This window comes from Carcharhinus amblyrhynchos, chromosome 18 (assembly GCF_965287045.1).
Source record: "Carcharhinus amblyrhynchos chromosome 18, sCarAmb.v2.hapA, whole genome shotgun sequence".
Taxonomy (NCBI): domain Eukaryota; kingdom Metazoa; phylum Chordata; class Chondrichthyes; order Carcharhiniformes; family Carcharhinidae; genus Carcharhinus; species Carcharhinus amblyrhynchos.
The window spans coordinates 1,964,784-1,982,909 of NC_137341.1; the positions used below are offsets into that span (position 1 = coordinate 1,964,784).

Genomic DNA, 18,126 nt, shown 5'->3' on the forward strand with positions numbered 1-18,126 from the left:
TACTCAGATCCAAATTAGTTCTTGAAAGCACTTTAATTCAAAAGATATTTAACCATCGGGCAAGACAGGACTCTGAGATAGCAATTACTCTGAATGTTTATTTAAACGCAAAGGAAAACTGATGAAACACGAGGGACTTTCACCCCCTCAATTGGGCGATTACTCCAGGTAGAAATGTGAATCTTCTTCAGGTTCCTGAATTCCCAAAATCCTGCCCCATCAGTGCCTCCACAACTAGAGTTCAAATTGCAAAGCCCCAGATGACTCACAAATCCCACTTTTAACCCTTGAATCAATAATATCATAGAATCCCTACAGTGCAGAAAGAGGCCCTTTGACCCATCGAGTCTGCACCGAACACAATCCCACCCAGGCCCTATCCCCATATCCTTACATATTTTACCTGCTAACCTATACATCCCTGGACACTAAGGGGCAATTTCAGCATTGCCAATCAACCTAACCGCCCATCTTTGGACTGTGGGAGGAAACCGGAGTACCCAAGGAAACCCACGCAGACACGAGGAGAATGTGCAAACTCCACCCAGACAGTGACCCGAGCCGGAAATCGAGCCAAACAGCCCGCTTGATTGGCACCATATCTACAAACATCTCTCCCTCCACCAGCAATGCTCAGTAGTGTGTACCATCTACGAGATACACTGCAGCAATACACCAAAGATCATTGGATAATACCTACCAAACTCACAACCATTTTCATGTAGAAGGACAAGAGCAGCAGATACATGGGAAGACCACCCTTTCTGTCCAAGCCACTCACTGTCCTGACTTGGAAGTATATCGCCATTCCTTTACAGTCGCTGGGTCAAAATCCTGGAATTCCCTCCCTAACGGCATTGTGGATCAACCCACAGCACAGGGTCTGCAGCGATTCAAGAAGACAGCTCACCAACACCTTCTCAAGGGGCAACTAAGGATTGGCAATAAATGCTAGCCAGCCAGTGACACCCATTTTCCATGGTGTCACACTGGAGAGTGAGCATTCACCTGCTCTGTTTGAGAAGCAATTTGGTGAGTCATCTACCCGACAGACACATGAATATGTTCACACCAGCGAGAGAACCCTTCATCTGCACTGAGTGTGGAAGGGATTTACTCAATTGTCCAGCCTGCAGAGACACAACTTTACTCACACCCAGAGAGATCCTTTAAATGCTCTGATTGTGGGAGCGGCTCAAGGGATCTGATGGACCACCAGTGCATTCACACTGAAGACAGACCACTCAGCTGCTCTTGTCAGGTTCATTTTTCAGAGACCCTTACGTACTTGATGCAAGGGCAAGGCACTGATCTGTATAAGAAAACCCAGTCCTTTATTTTCAAGCAAGTACAAGCTTCTGGAGGATTGCTTTACTAACTCAGAGAGCATCAGCCCATTGGAGGCAAACTAAACCCTCTGACCTTCCCCACTGACCAACCGAGCGATGCTCTTCAAACAGGGGGCAGTCCCTCCCTTTATACTCTTTTTACTGCAATTAGTCATGTACATACGGTATAACTGCACCCAGGTCAGCAAGAGTAAGTACAAAGAGAGTATGTGAGTAAAACCACAAATATGTCAAAGACACATTTCAGTCGCCAGCGAAACTGCACGTCCACCATTGCTTGAGTGTGAGATAGTAACTGTTCCCATATATCTTGGGATGCTGCCTTGCCCACAAAGCGAATGTTATCCCCTTCAAACAAATGCAGCATGAGCCGAGTCCCGTCTAAACCGGTTTACTCGAGATGGAGTTACTTGCAAGGATGGGGTGAGAGTTCAGAATAGGGAATATGCGCTGATACCAGTACAAATTGTTCCAAACAGTCAGATGCAGTTAATCACAGCTTTCAAGCTAAGAATTTATCTTACAGTAACCAGCTGCGTTTGCACTTTTGCAGGAGCTCAGCTTGCACACCTTTTTTTTTTACAAATGGCCAAGATCATAGGAGATTCATGGGATGTTAACCCCTTAACTCTCACTGCCCAAAGAAGTTTATCAGGTCATCCATATTGCAGAGATGCCAGTGAATTCACACTGGAACAACACCGTTCAGCTGCTCTCAGGGATTCAGAGTTTCATCCCACTGCTAAGTCACCAGCAAGTTCCTGAGTGATTCCAGGGGTTGGATTCTGCTGTTATTGTTTCTGCTCTCAGTTACATCCAGGACTGCATTTTGTTCATTCTCACAGTTGGTCAGTGGGGAAGGTCAGAGGGTTTAGTTTGTTTGCAGTGGGCTGATGCTCTTTGAGCGAGGCACGGTAGCACAGTGGTTAGCACTGCTGCTTCACAGCGTCAGGGACCTGGGTTCGATTCCCGGCTCGGGTCACTGTCTGTGTGGAATTTGCACATTCTCCTCGTGTCTGCGTGGGTTTCCTCCGGGTGCTCTGGTTTCCTCCCACAGTACAAAGACGTGCGGGTTAGGTTGATTGGCCAGGCTAAAATTGCCCCTCAGTGTCCTAAGATGCTTAGGTTAGAGGTATTAGCGGGTAAAATATGCAGGAATATGGGGGTAGGGCCTTGATGGGATTGTGGTCAGTGCAGACTCGATGGGCTGAAGGGCCTCTTTCTGCACTGTAGGGTTCTATGATCTTCTATGAGCCTTGTTGCGAAAACCTGGTTTCAAATTTCAGAAGGATCACAGAGTGACAGGGTGTGAGGAAGGTCAGAGATATTTAGTCAGTATTTCTGTTTGGACCCCCCCCCCCAAATGTCCATCCAATTTCCTTTGTAATTGTTTATTGTCTCCACTTCCTCCCCTGTCATAGGCAGCGAGTTCCAGGTCATTCGCTGCATCAAAATATTCTTCCTCACCCCTGCATCTATGACTGAAAACCTTAAATCTGCATCTCCCTCGTCCCTGTCCCATCAGCTAATGGGAACAGCTTTTCTTTGTCCACCTTATCTAAACCTGTCAGGATCTTGTCCACCTCGATCAAATCTCCCCTCAACCTCCTTTGCTCCAAGGGGAACAACCCCAGCCTGAGATTGACAATAATGATCAAATTAACAGAATATGTTAAGACCTGAGATCAAATGGGAATGTTTAATTTCTGTACTAAAAATATCATGAATATATTGTCTTGGACAACCACAGAATTAGAATGACTCACAAAGAGCAAAGAACAGTACAGCACATTCAACTCCACTATGACAGCAGGCAGTCTATTCCACACCCCAACCACTCTCTGAGTGAAGAATCCACCTCGGACACCCCTCCTATATCTCCCACAATGAACCTTATAGTTATGCCCCCTAGAAACAGCTACATCCACCAGAGGAAATAGTCTCTACACGTCCACTCTATCAATCCCTCTTATAAACCTCTATTAAGTTGCCTCTCATCCTCCTCCGCTCCAAAGAGAAAAGCTCCAGCTCCCTCAACCTTTCCACATAAGACCTACCCTCCAAACCAGGCAGTATCCTGGTAAATCTCCTCTCCGCTCTTTCCAAACCTTCCACATCCTTCTTATAATGAGGTGACCAGAACTGAACACAATATTCCAAATGTGGTCTCACCAAAGTCCAGTATAGTTGCAGCATAACCTCACAGCTCTTAAACTCAAACCCCCTGTTAATAAACGCTAACACGCTATAAGCCTTCTTCACAGCTCTATCCACTTGAGTGGCAACCTTCAGAGATCTGTGGATATGAACCCCAAGATCTCTCTGTTCCTCCACATTCCTCAGAACCTTGCTGTTGACCCTGTAATCTGCATTTAAGTTTGTCTTAACAAAATGAATCACCTTGCACTTATCAGGGTTAAACTCCACCTGCCACTTTTCGGCCCAGCTCTGCATCCTATCAATGTCTCTTTGCAGCCTGCAAGAGCCCTCCACTTCATCCGCTACTCCACCAACCTTGGTGTCGTCAGCAAATTTACTAACCCACCCTTCAGCCCCCTCTTCCAAGTCATTGATAAAAATCACAAATAGCAGAGGACCCAGCACTGATCCCTGTGGTACACTGCTGGTAACTGGTCTCCAGTCTGAAAATTTTCCTTCCACCACCACCCTCTGTCTTCTATATGACAGCCAGTTACTTATCTAATCGGCCAAATTTCCTTCCATCCCACACCTCCTTACCCTCTTCATGAGCCTACATTGGGGAACCTTATCAAACACCTTACTAAAATCCATGTATACGATGTCAACTGCTCTACTTTCATCCACACACTTAGTTACCTCCTCAAAGAATTCATTCAAATTTGTGAGGCAGGACTTACCCCTCACAAAACCGTGCTGACTATCGCGGATAAAACTGCATCTTTCCAAATGGTCATAAATCCTACCTCTCAGGACCCTTTCCATTAACTTATCGACCACTGAAGTAAGACTAACTGGCCTATGATTACTAGGGTCATTCCTATTTCCTTTCTTGAAAAGAGGAGCAACATTTGCCACTCTCCAGTCCTCTGGCACAATCCCCGTGGACAGTGGGGACCAAAGATCAAAGCTAAAGGCTCCGCAATCTCATGCCTTGCCTCCAAAAGTATGCTAGGATGTATCCCATCTGATCCAGGGGACTTATCCACCATCAGGTTTTTCAGAATTGCTAATACATCTTCCCTCAGAACATCTACCTCCTCCATCCTATTAGCCTGTATCACGCTCTCATCCTCAGAAACATGGCCTCGCTCCTTAGTAAACATTGAAGAAAAGTATTCATTCAACACCTCACCTATCTCTTCTGACTCCATGCACAAGTTCCCACTACTATCACTGACTGGCCCTAACTTCACCTGGTCATTCTGTTACTTCTCACATAAGAGTAAAAAGTGAGAAAAAAGAGTTTAAAAGGAGAGATTATTAAATACAAATGATTCCCAGATCATGTGGTCATTAGACTAAAACAAAGGAAGGGTGCTGACTTCCTTTTGAGAACTTTTAATCCCCCCCTTTTCAAACGAAGGGAGTCTGTGTATAAAGAAAGCCCAAGGATGGTAGATATCAGGGTCTGGAAAACATCATGATGGGAGCACCTATCTGTTCATGAGATGATCACAAAGCCCCAGGATGCCCAGATACTCATTTCATTGGACCGATATATAATGTATGTAATCTATAACCATTCTGATTGGATGTGTCCAGCCGGGATGGGCTGAGTATAAGAATTGATGATTTTCTTTATTGGGTGGAGTTACACATGGTCAGTCCCTGTAGCTTCTCCCCGCTGGTGTAACTCAATAAACTGTCGATCGAATCAGGCTTGAGTGTTGAATGATTCTTCTGAATTCATTCCCCCCCAACACACTGGGTACATTACCATGGACTCCCGGTATTGCCAAAAACTTCGGACAATATAAAGACTCATGAAGTCAGTCTCCCAGTTTAAAGACCAGTTTAAAGGCTCCTTTTATCTGACCAACAATCAAACAGAGAAATTATTAGACAGTGTAATATCTCTCTACAAGAGAAGCATCTTGATCTCTCTAATAACTCTGACTTACAATGCTTAGGATAGATCAATTATACATTCTTCATATCAAATTCTCCCATCTTTCATCAGGTGTGAACCAATCATTTTCAATACAAATAAATCATTAATTACCATCATATACTTTAGCCAATTGCCATTTTACCTTCTGATATAATGGTATTTCATTGGCCCATAGGATCTGGATGCTTCCTCCCCCTATTGCTAACTCTACCTCCATATTGTTTAGCTACAAAAGGTCAAAGGTAATATTCCCACTGGCTCTTGCTCTGTAACAGGGCAAACCAGACAAATGCACGTTCTCACGTCTAAGAAGGCACTGTCTTATCTGGACAGTGAGAATCAATCCTATTCCTGAAGCTGCCTTGAAAACCTTTCTGTTAGAAGCTTTGCTGATAAGAGGTTGGCACATTGTTCTGAAGAATGTAACCTGTCTGTAAGTGTCCCTGTGCCATCATGCCTTGCAGCAGCCTGCCTTTGGCTAAAGCTTACAATTGCTCTTAAAAATACAGCTAACATACATTTTAAACTCAGGAAATTCATGTTGAAATCAGAATTACTTGTTTAAATTTCTTACTGCATTCACGTGTGTAGATTTTTCCCTTGTCAGCTTATAGGTCAGACTTAGTGTCATTTAACTCAATGCTGGTAGTGTCTGAAATGCCTAATGGTTTAAAATTCCTCTAACATAGAACACTACAGCATAAATAGGCCCTTCAGCCCACGAGTTGCGCCGATCACATCAACACCTACCAACCTATCTATAACCCTCAATCTCATTAAACCTCATATACTCATCCAGAAGTCTTTTAAAAGACCCCAGCGAGTTCGCCTCCACCACCACTGACGGCAGCCGATTCCATTCACTCACCACCCTCTGAGTGAAAAACTTACCCCTAACATCACTTCTGAACTTCCCTCCTTGCACCTTAAATCTGTGTCCTCTCGTAGCAACCATTTCAGCCCGGGGAAATAGCCTCTGAGAGTCCACCCTATCTATTCCTCTCAACATTTTGTAAACCTCTATCAGGTCGCCTCTCAACCTTCGTCTCTCCAGGGAAAAGAGTCCCAGCTCCCTCAACCTAACTTCATAAGGCATGCCTCCCAGTCCAGGCAACATCCTTGTAAATCTCCTCTGTACCCTCTCAATAGCTTCTACATCTTTCCTATAGTGAGGCGACCAGAATGGCGCACAATACTCTAAATGAGGCCTGACAAGGGTCTTATAAAGTTGCAGCATTACCTCCCGACTCCTAAACTCAATCCCTCGATTAATGAAGGCCAGTACACCATACGCCTTCTTGACCACCTCCTCCACCTGCGAGGCCGATTTAAGAGTCCTGTGGACCCGGACCCCAAGATCCTTCTGCTCTTCAACACTACTCAGACTTCTGCCCTTGATAGTGTACTCGTTCATCCCGTTGGTTCTGCCAAAATGGACGACTACACATTTATCCGCGTTGAAGTCCATCTGCCACTTCTCCGCCCAGTCCTGCATCCTATCTATGTCCTGCTGCAACTTTTGCCATCCTTCCAGACCATCCACAACACCACCGACCTCAGTGTCATCAGCGAACTTACTTACCCATCCCTCCACTTCCTCATCCAGGTCATTTATGAAAATGACAAACAACAAGGGTCCCAGAACAGATCCTTGAGGCACTCCGCTGGTGACTGACCTCCATTCAGAAAAAGCCCCATCCACAACCACTCTCTGCCTTCTGCAGGCAAGCCAATTTTGGATCCACAAGGCCAAAGGCCCTTGGATCCCATGCCCTCTCACCTTCTCAAGAAGTCTTGCATGGGGGACCTTATCAAACGCCTTGCTGAAGTCCATGTACACTACGTCCACGGCACTTCCTTCGTCAATGTGTTCAGTCACATTATCGAAGAACTCAACTAGGCTTGTAAGACACGACCTGCCCTTGACAAATCCACGCTGACTATTCCTGATCATGTCAAACCTCTCCAAATGTTCGTAAATCTTGTCCCTCAGAAGCCTCTCCATCAGCTTACCAACTACTGAGGTCAGACTCACCGGTCGGTAAGTTGCACCGATCATATCCATAACTAACTCTCTTTAATATCTTTAACTCCCAATCCCATTAAATCCCATGTACTCATCCAGAAGTCTCTTAAAAGACCCCAGCGAGTTCGCATCTACCATCACAGACAGCAGCCGATTCCACTCACTCACCATCCTCTGAGTGAAAAACTTACCCCTGACATCTCCTCTGTACCTGCTCCCCAGCTCCTTAAACCTGTGACCTCTCGTAGCGACCATTTCAGCCCTGGGAAATAGCCACCGAGAATCCACCCTATCTATTCCTCTCAACATTTTATAAACCTCTATCAGGTCACCTCTCAATCTTCGTCTCTCCAGGGAGAAGAGACCTCGCTCCCTCGACCTATCCTCATAAGGCATGCCTCCCAATCCAGGCAACATCCTTGTAAATCTCCTCTGCACCCTCTCAACAGCTTCCACATCCTTCCTGTAGTGAGGTGACCAGAACTGCGCACAGTACTCCAAGTGGGGTCTGACAAGGGTCTTACAAAGTTGCAGCATTACCTCCCGACTCCTAAACTCAATCCCTCGATTAATGAAGGCTAGCACACCATACGCCTTCCTGACCACATCCTCCACCTGCGAGGCCGACTTAAGAGTCCTGTGGACCCGGACCCCAAGGTCCTTCTGCTCCTCAACACTGCTAAGAGGCCTACCCTTGATATTGTACTCCTTCATCCCATTGGACCTGCCAAAATGGACCACTACACATTTATCTGCATTGAAGTCCATCTGCCACTTCTCCGCCCAGTCTTGCATCCTACCTATGTCTCGCTGCAACTTCTGACATCCCTCCAGACTATCCACAACACCACCAACCTTCGTGTCTTCGGCTAACCTTTAGGAATTTTCTCCAACAGCTTACCATTGCGGAGCTCGGAGTACAGCACTTGTTTCAGGAGTCTTGCGTGGGACTTGAGGATAATGTGGCCCATTGCAGCTGGTTCATTGTGACCAGTGCCTTGAAACTGGGGATATTGGCCTGGGAGAGGACGCTTACATTGGTACACCTATCCTGCGAGAAGATTTGCAGGATGCAACGTTGGTGACACCTCTCCGGGGTTTGAGGTGTGGGCTCTACATTGTCCATGTTTCTGATGCATCCAGCAGTTTGGGGACCATGGCTGATCTGAGACCACGAGCCTGATGCTGGATTTGAGATCTCAGGCTTCGAACACTCTGTTCTTCAGGCGTCCGAAGCCTGCACTGACACATCGGAGACAATGCTGGATTTCATTGTTGATGTCTGCCTGTGCCGAGAGAAGGCTCCTGAGTGTGGGAAATGATCCACGCTGTCCAGGGGCTCACTGTGGATCTTGATGGTTGGGAGTGGAGCTGGAGTGGGCTGGGAGAGAATTTTTGTTTTCCGGATGTTTAGTCTGAGGCCCATCCTCTCATATGCTTCAAAGAATGTGGCAACAAGTTTGTAGATCAGTCTCTGAGTATGTGCACAGGCTGGCATTTCATTTTATTCATTTGTGAGACATGGGCGTCACTGGCTGTCTAGCATTTATTGCCCATCCCTAGTTGCCCGAGGGTATTTGAGTCAATCCCATCACTTGATGGGCCGAAGGGCCTCTTTCTGCAATGCAGGGTTCTATGTTCACCGTGGCTTTGGAGTCACATATAGGCCAGACCGGGTAAGAACGGCAGATTTCCTTCCCTAGTTAACCAGATGGGTTTTTTCATTAATCAACAATGGTTTCACGGTCATCAGTAGATTCTTAATTTTTGTTAAAATTCAGATTCCACCATCTGCCACGGCAAGATTGGGTCCCCAGCTGAGCTTCTGGATTAATAGTCTAGCAATGGACACGTTGGAGGTTGAGCTGTTTCTCACTTGTCCAGTATATTAGCTCGATTCCAGCAGGGAGCTTCATGGTGCGGGGGTGGACTGTTGCTGCGGGGAAGGTGGAGATGAACATTAGTGCAATGAAGCAGCCCTCCTTGATCCTAGTTCGCACTCATACTGGTTGCCTCACAGTAGGAAGGATGTGATTTCACTAGAGGAGATTCACCAAGATGTTGCCTGGGATGGCGCACTTGAACTATAAGGAGAGATTAGATACACTCAGATTGTTTTCTTTAGAGCAGAGAAGATTGTTGGGGGACATGTTTGAAGTGTGTAAGATTATGAGGGCTATGGACAGGGTGGATCAGAAGCAGCTGTTCCCCTTCATTGACAAGTCAATAATGAGATGGCATCATTTTAAGTTGAGGGGCAGGAGGTTTTGGGATATATAAATAGAAATGTTTTCACCCAGAGGATGATCTGGAATGCACTGCCTGGGAGGGGGGGCAGTTTCGAACAGAGTGGGGGTGGGGGCAGTTTAGAACGGATGGGGGGTGCAGTTTAGGACAGAGTTGAGGAGGAACTTCTTCACTCAAAGGGTGGTGAATCTCTGGAATTCTCTGCCCGTTGAAGTGGTGGAGGCTACCTCACTGAATATATTTAAGTCACGGGTAGATAGGTTTCTGATAGACAGGGGAATTAAGGGGAGAAAGCGGGAAAGTGGAACTGATCCACTTCAGATCAGCCATGATCTTATTGAATGGTGGGACAGGCTCGAAGGGCTAGATGGCCTACTCCTGCTCCTATTTCTTATATAATAGAAGCAAGGAACCTCACAATCTTTAAAAAGTGCTAGGAATGGGCCAACGCTAGTGTAAATTTTAGTATTGTCAGTGCCTGTTACTATATGACTCTATAACTTGTGAATTTGCTGGTGTTTCAGCAGGTGGGATGACTGACTGAATGTTTTCCCCACATTCGGTGCAGGTGAATGGTCGCTCCCCCCCTCACTGGAGTGTCTGCAGGGCGGATTATTTAAATCTCTTTGTGCAGTGTGAGCACCTGAACGGTCTCTCCTCAGTGTGAATGTGCTGGTGGACCTGAGAGCTTTTGAAGCCATTCCTGCAGTCAGAGCATTTAAAAGGTCTCTCCTGGGTGTGAGTGACACTGTGTCTCGGTAGGCTGATGAATGAGTGAATCCCATTCCACACACAGAGCGGGCGAATGGTCTCACTCCCTCATGTGAAGTCGTTGGTGGCTCCACAGTTCAGATAACTGAGTGAATCCTTTCCCACACTGAGAGCAGCTGAACAGTCCCAGCTGAAGGTAAACTCACTGGTGTCTCTACAGGTTTGATGGATCACTGAATCCTTTCCCACACTCACAGCAGGTGTGAATGGTCTCTTCCCAGTGAATTCACTGTCTCAGCAGTTTGGATAACTGAGTGAATCCCTTCCCACATAGAGAGCAGGCGAATCATCTCTCTCCAGTGTGACTACGTTGATGAATTTCCAACTGAGATTTCTGTCTGAATTCCTCTCCACAGTTGCCACATTTTATCAGATTCGCCATGGCGTTGCCATTGTATTACTCCAGGTCTAACAACCAGTTAAGTCGCATACGGATATTTGCATGGTCTGTCCCTGCTGTGACTGGTGCAATGTTCTTTTCAGGCCATGTAACTGGTTAAAGCCTTTTCTCCAGTCAGTGCACTGGAACATTCTCAGTTGGGAGTCATAGAAATATAGAAAAACTACAGCACAATACAGGCCCTTCGGCCCACAAAGTTGTGCCGAACATGTCCCTACCTTAGAGATTACTAGGCTTACCTACAACCCTCTACATAACAAAGTTCCATGCACTTGTCTAAAAGTCTCTTAAAAAACCCATATCAAATCCGCCTCCACCACCGTTGCCAGCAGCCCATTCCACGCACCCACCACTCTACTTACCCCTAACATCTCCTCTGTACCTATGCCCCAGCGCCTTAAACCTGTGTCCTTTTGTGGCAACCATTTCAGCCCTGGGAAATAGCCTCTGACTATCCACTCAATCAATACCTCTCAACACCTCTATCAGGTCACCCCTCATCCTTCGTCTCTCCAAGGATAAGGGTCTATGTGTGTGTCTCGGTGCTTTTCCAGTCACACTGATGTTTAAAGTCTTCTGAAGTAGACAAAACGAGAAATATTTTTTCTTCTAGATTCAATAATATCCAGGTCCCAATGAATTGAGTGAATCTGTCGGACCTTGGTGTGACATTTGATTTGAGATTTCTCCCTGCATATCCTCATCTTCTGATATCCATAGAAGGAATTTACAAAAGTCATCACTGTCAGTACAGAATAGAAATTCAGAACAAGACAATTCTAGTTTCTATGGAACATTCTTTCCTCTCTCATTTCCCCAAAAGCTGTAAATCTCCATCCCACACACTCTCCCTCCATTCTCACTCTGCTGTATCTAATATTCACCCTCCCAATTCTCCTGAAGGTGCTGATTGACAGATCCATACTCACTGCTTCCTGCCCTGGACACAGAAAGCTGAGAATCTCCGGATATCTGTCTCTATGACTGGACTAACAATGTGTGGAACATAGAACACTACAGCACAAACAGGCCCTTCGGCCCACAAGTTGTGCCGATCGCATCCATACCTGCCAAGCCACAGAACTATCTATCACTCCCAATCCCATTAAATCCCATATACTCATTCAGAAGTCTTTTAAAAGACCCCAGTGAGTTCACCTCTACCATCACCGACTGCAGCCGATTCCACTCACTCACCACCCTCTGAGTGAAAAACTTACCCCTAACATCTCCTCTGTACCTACTCCCCAGCACCTTAAACCAGTGACCTCTCGTAGCGACCATTTCAGCTCTGGGAAATAGCCTCTGAAAATCCACCCTATCTATACCTCTCAACATTTTATAAACCTCTATCAGGTTGCCTCTCAACCTTCATCTCTCCAGGGAGAAGAGACCGAGCTCCCTCAACCTATCTTCATAAGGCATGCCTCCCAATCCAGGCAACATTCTTGTAAATCTCTTCCGCACCGTCTCAATAGCTTCCACATCCTTCCTGTAGTGAGGCGACCAGAACTGCGCACAGTACTCCAAGTGGGGTCTGACAAGGGTCTTAGACAGGATTCAGTTCCTTTCCCTTCAGTTGCTGCAAGTCCCCAGTTTCCCCCAGAATGAGAAAAGAAATGGAACCAACCACTGAGGTTAGATTCACTGGTCTATAATTTCCTGGGCTAACTCCTCTCCCTTTCCTGAATAAAGGAACCACATCCGCAATCCAACGGGAGTCTAAAACTGTGGGTGTAGATTTAAGGTGAGAGGGCAGAGATACAAAAGGGTCCAGAGGGGCAATTTTTTCACACAGTGGGTAGTGAGCGTTTGGAACAAGCTGCCAGAGGTAGTAGTACAGGTGGGTACAAGAGCAGAGGGATCTAGGTGTATGTGTACATAGATCCCTGAAAGTTGGGAATCAAGTAGATAAGGTTGTTAAGAAGGCGTACGGTGTCTTGGCGTTTATTGGTAGGGGGATTGAATTTAGGAGTCGCAGCGTCATGTTGCAACTGTACACAACTCTGGTGCGGCCGCACTTGGAGTACTGTGTGCAGTTCTGGTCCCCACATTACAGGAAGGATGTGGAGGCTTTGGAGAGGGTGCAGAGGAGGTTTACCAGGATGTTGCCTGGTATGCAGGGGAGGTCCTATGAGGAGAGACTGAGGGATTTGGGGTTGTTTTCACTGGAAAGAAGGCGGCTAAGAGGGGATCTTATAGAAACATATAAGATGATTAGAGGTTTAGATAGGGTGGATGGTGATAGCCTGTTTCCTCGGATGGAGAAAGCTAGCACGAGGGGGCATGGCTTTAAATTAAGGGGGGGTAGTTATAGGACGGATGTCAGGGGCAGGTTCTTTACCCAGAGGGTGGTGAGGGATTGGAATGCCCTGCCTGCTGCAGTTGTAAATGCGCCTAGTTTGGGGGCGTTTAAGAGATTGGTGGATAGGTTTATGGACGAAAAGGGATTGGTTTAGATTAGTGGGTCAATGTTTTTTTAAAAAATAAGACTGGTCGGCGCAACATTGTGGGCCGAAGGGCCTGTTCCGCGCTGTAATGTTCTATGTTCTATAATTTTGTCTTTTAAAAAGCATTTCGACAGTTACACGGGTACAGAGGGATATGGTCCAGATGCGGGCAATTGGGATGAGCTTAGGGGTTTAAAAAAAGAGGGTGGCATGGACAAGTTGGGCCGAAGGGCCTGTTTCCATGCTGTAAACCGTCTATGACTCTACAAAAAAAGGGGAGACACTGATTTCCTCCACAACACCAGGTTAAAACCCAACAGGGTTATTTGGAATCACGGGCTTTCCGAGGGCTGCTCCTTCATCAGGTTAATGGTGAGGAAGGTTTCACAAACACAGTATATCTATAGTCAAAGACACAACAGTAAGATACAGGTTGGAATGTGAGGTGATCAATGATGTCCTCCTGCTCAAACCTCCCTCTCCATTGTCCGCCATGACCCTCTCCGGGTTCCAGTGCGCAGGCCCGGCGCGCGGACACGGAAGCCCCGCCTCCGCCCGCCCCTCCTGGAGACAGGGTTTCCAGGGCAACCGGCTGGCGGCTCCGCCCAGAGCCAGAAGCCGCTCGGTGGTCTCCCCCGCCTCCCCCGGCCCGGGATTGGGCATGTCCAAGGGAGAGAGGGCCCGATGCGCATGTGCAAGACTGTGCCCGCCCTCCTTGACCTTCATGCTGAGGTGTTGCCCAATAGGACGAGTTGGAGGACCGGAAGTACTCTGCCCCCTGCAGCCAACCAGGGCGCGGGCTTTGTGTGAATGAAGATTGAGCTTCAGACAGACTGAAACTTCCTCCTGTCTCCCACATCTGTGAGTAAAACACTTTCTTTACTCCCCCTTTCCATTTCTTTCCTCATTCTGGGGGGAAACTGGGGACTTGCAGCAACTGAAGGGAAAGGAAGTGAATCCAGGGAGGGAGCAGACTCTGGAGAGATTGGCCCAGGTCTCTCTCTCTCTCTTAAAGACATTGACATCCTTTACTCCCTCAGCCTGACACATTTATCTGTCTGGATAAAAGGATGGGCTCTTTCCAAATGTTCACAATTAAAGGGCTGGTTTCTCATTAAAGCACACAGTAAATTAACATAGAACAGAGATATGACTATAATTGTTATATGGTACAGATTAGATACAGTATTTATGGTTCTGTAATGAATTACCTTTGTTATTATGTCTACTTTTGTAATGCTGTACTGTAGCTACATTATATATTTCCAATCATCTCTTCCCTCCGAGAGTTGTGAATTCATGGATTTGTCTTCCTCAGGAACCAGTGGAGGCTGAGGGTCATTGAATATATTCCAGGATGAGTTAGACTAATGTTGGATTGTTAAAGGAGTCAAGCATCATGTAGAACAGTGTAGGAAAAAGGAGAGAAAGTTAAGATGAGGAGGGGTTTCCTCACTCAAGGATGCGGTGAAGCTTTGGAATTCTGTGGCAAAGGACTGTGGAGACTCAGTCATCAAGAATTTTCAAGACAGAAATTGATAGGTTTCTAGATACTGAAGATATTGAGTGATCTAGGGGATAGTGTGGGAAATGGTGCTGAGAGAGATCAACCAATTATCTCATTGAGTGATTACACAGGCTCAATGGGCCAAATAGCTGATTGCAGCTCCTATTTCTTCTGATTTCTTTGTCCAGGACAGGAAGCAGTGAGCGTGGATCTGTCAATCAGTACCTTCAGGAGAATTGGGAGGGTGAATATTAGATACAGCAGAGTGAGAATGGAGGGAGAGTGTGTGGGATGGAGATTTGTAGCTTTTGAGGAATGAGAGAGGAAAGAATGTTCCACAGAAACTAGAATTGTCTGTTCTGAATTTCTATCCTGTACCGTTACTGATGACTAATGTAAACTCCTTTTACAGGATATTGAAAGAGGAATCACAAACTAAAATTTCAAAAGTCACGTCTAGATCTGACAGTCACATTGCTTGGATTCTGAATATCATCGGCCTTTGAATCTAGGAGGAGAAATGATTGTTCGATCTGTTGATTTGAAAATTTCATTCATCAGTGTGACTGGAAAAGCACCAACACATGGCCACACTCGAGTGAGTGTTCCAGTGCACTGACTGAAGAGCTTTAACCAGTTCCGCAGCCTGAATAAATATCACCCCATTCACAGCGGGGAGAGACTGTACTCGTGTGTGTGGACGAGGCTTCAACCCATTGTCCACCCAAAAGAGAGGCAAAGACATCTGCACCATGAACACACTATGGAAATGTGTGGACTGTGGGAAGGAATACAAAGCTCCATCCCTCCTGGAAGCTCATCGGCGCAGCCACACTGGAGAGAGGCCGTTCATCTGCGCGCAGTGTGGAAAGGGATTCACTCGATTAGCCAGTGTGTGGAGACACCAGCAAGTTCACACTGGGGAGAGGCCATTCACCTGCTCTCAGTGTGGGAAGCGATTCACTCAGTTGTCCACCCTGCAGAGACACCAGCGGATTCACACAGGGGAGAGGCCGTTCACCTGCTCTTATTGTGGGGAGGGATTCACTCAGTTATCCCACTTGCGGACACACCAGCGAGTTCACACTGGGGAGAGGCCGTTCACTTGCTCTCAGTGTGGGAAGGGATTCTGTGATTCATCCAGCCTGCTGACACACCAGCGGGTACACACCGGGGAGAGGCCATTCACTTGCTTTCAGTGTGGGAAGGGATTCACTCAGTTATCCAGCCTGCGGACACACCAGCGAGGTCACACTGGGGAGAGGCCGTTCACCTGCTCTCAGTGCGGGGAGGGATTCACTCGGTTATCCAACCTGCGGAGACACCAGCAAGTTCACACTGGCGAGAGGCCGTTTACCTGCTCTCAGTGCGGGGAGGGATTCACTCGGTTATCCAGCCTGCAGAGACACCACCGAGTTCACACAGGCGAGAGGCCGTTCATCTGCTCTCAGTGCGGGAAGGGATTCAGTGATTCCTCTAGCCTGCGGAGACACCAGCAAGTTCACACTGGGGAGAAACCATTCATCTGCTCGCACTGTGGGAAGGGATTCAGTGATCCATCCAGCCTGCGGACACACCAAGGAGTCCACACTGGGGAGAGGCCGTTCACCTGCTCTCAGTGTGGGAAGGGATTCAGAGTTTCATCTCACCTCCTGAGACACCAACAAGTTCACGAGTGATTCCAGGGGTTGGATTCTGCTGTTATTGTTTCTGCTCTCAGTTACATCCAGGACTGCATTTTGTTCATTCTGACAGTTGGTCAGTGGGGAGGGTCAGAGGGTTTCTTTCTGCTGGACTGGACAGTCTCATGACTTTGTCTCCAGTGGGCTGATGCTCTTTGAGTCTTGTTGCGAATACCTGGTTTCAAATTTCACAAGGATCACAGAGTGACAGGGTGTGAGGAAGGTCAGAGATATTTAGTCAGCATTTCTGTTTGGAACCCCCCAAATGCCCATCCAATTTCCTTTTGTAATTGTTTATTGTCTCCACTTCCTCCCCCCTCATAGGCAGCGAGTTCCAGCTCATTACCATTCGCTGCATCAAAATATTCTTCCTCACTCCCCCCCGCATCTCTGACCCAAAACCTTAAATCTGTGTCTCCCTCGTCCTTGTCCCATCAGCTAATGGGAACAGCTTTTCTTTGTCCACCTTCTATAAATAGGTCAGAATCTTGTCCACCTCGATCAAAGCTCCCCTCAACCTCCTTTGCTCCAAGGGGAACAACCCGTTTGACATTGGCAATAAACAACAACCTAACAAAATATGTTAACATCTGAAATCAAATGGGAATGTTTAATTTTTGCTTTAAAGAAATTGCGAATATATTGTCCTGGACAATAAAGGAATTGGAATAACTCACCTTGGGTGTGAATGGAATATATCAATCTGGAATCCACCTACAGTCTCTGGAATGTGTAGCTGGAAATCCCTCCCTAACAGCACTGTGGGTGTACCTACACCTCAGGCACTGTAGCAGTTCAGGAAGGCAGTGTTGGGGTTGACCGTGGCCGAGGCAGCTACACACAGCCACATATTCTGTTATAATTGAAGGAGTGTAGATTGAGTGTGAGGCATTATGGGACTGGACGATCTTGACCACATTCCTGTCACTGCTCAGTTTCTGCAATCAGGGACCATTAAAGCTGCTTAGCAGGGAACTGACAGAGGACCCGGTGAGAATATTTACTCAGAATGAGTTAGAATTAAACTCATTCCAGGACCGGCTGGTGTTCAGCGGCTGAGATACCCGAATCTCATTGGAGTTTAGAGTTAACTCCAGTTTAGAAGGCGGAGGGGGGATCTTATAGAGACATACAAGATAATGAAGGGGATGGATAGGGTAGAGGTAGAGAGATTCTTCCCGCTTAGAAAGGATAGCAGGACTAGAGGGCACAGCCTCAAGATGGGGGGGGTGGGGGGTGCAGTTTAGAACAGAGTTGAGGAGGAACTTCTTCACTCAAAGGGTGGTGAATCTCTGGAATTCTCTGCCCGTTGAAGTGGTGGAGGCTGCCTCACTGAATATATTTAAGTCACAGGTAGATAGGTTTCTGATAGACAGGGGAATTAAGGGTTATGGGGAGAAAGCGGGAAAGTGGAACTGATTCACTTCAGATCAGCCATGATCTTATTGAATGGCGGGGTAGGCTCGAAGGGCTAGATGGCCTACTCCTGCTCCTATTTCTTATGTTCCTATCTGTGAATAGGGTTTCTGACCAATCAGGTAGTTGATTAAGAAGCGTTCTCGAGAATTGTTTAAATTATTTTATCATAAATTTGCGATATG

General features: G+C 46.8%; 1 protein-coding gene across 1 annotated transcript in view; it reads left to right on the forward strand.

Annotated features, from left to right (window-relative positions):
• The window catches only part of LOC145355160 (uncharacterized), a 93,850-nt gene that overhangs the window by 50,816 nt on the left and 24,908 nt on the right, over window positions 1-18,126 (forward strand). Inside the window, 4 exon segments of the mRNA XM_080207076.1 lie at window positions 8,365-8,508; window positions 8,695-8,779; window positions 13,851-14,087; window positions 15,516-16,510. Of these exon segments, the coding sequence (XP_080063202.1) occupies window positions 8,365-8,508; window positions 8,695-8,779; window positions 13,851-14,087; window positions 15,516-16,510 (1,461 nt within the window).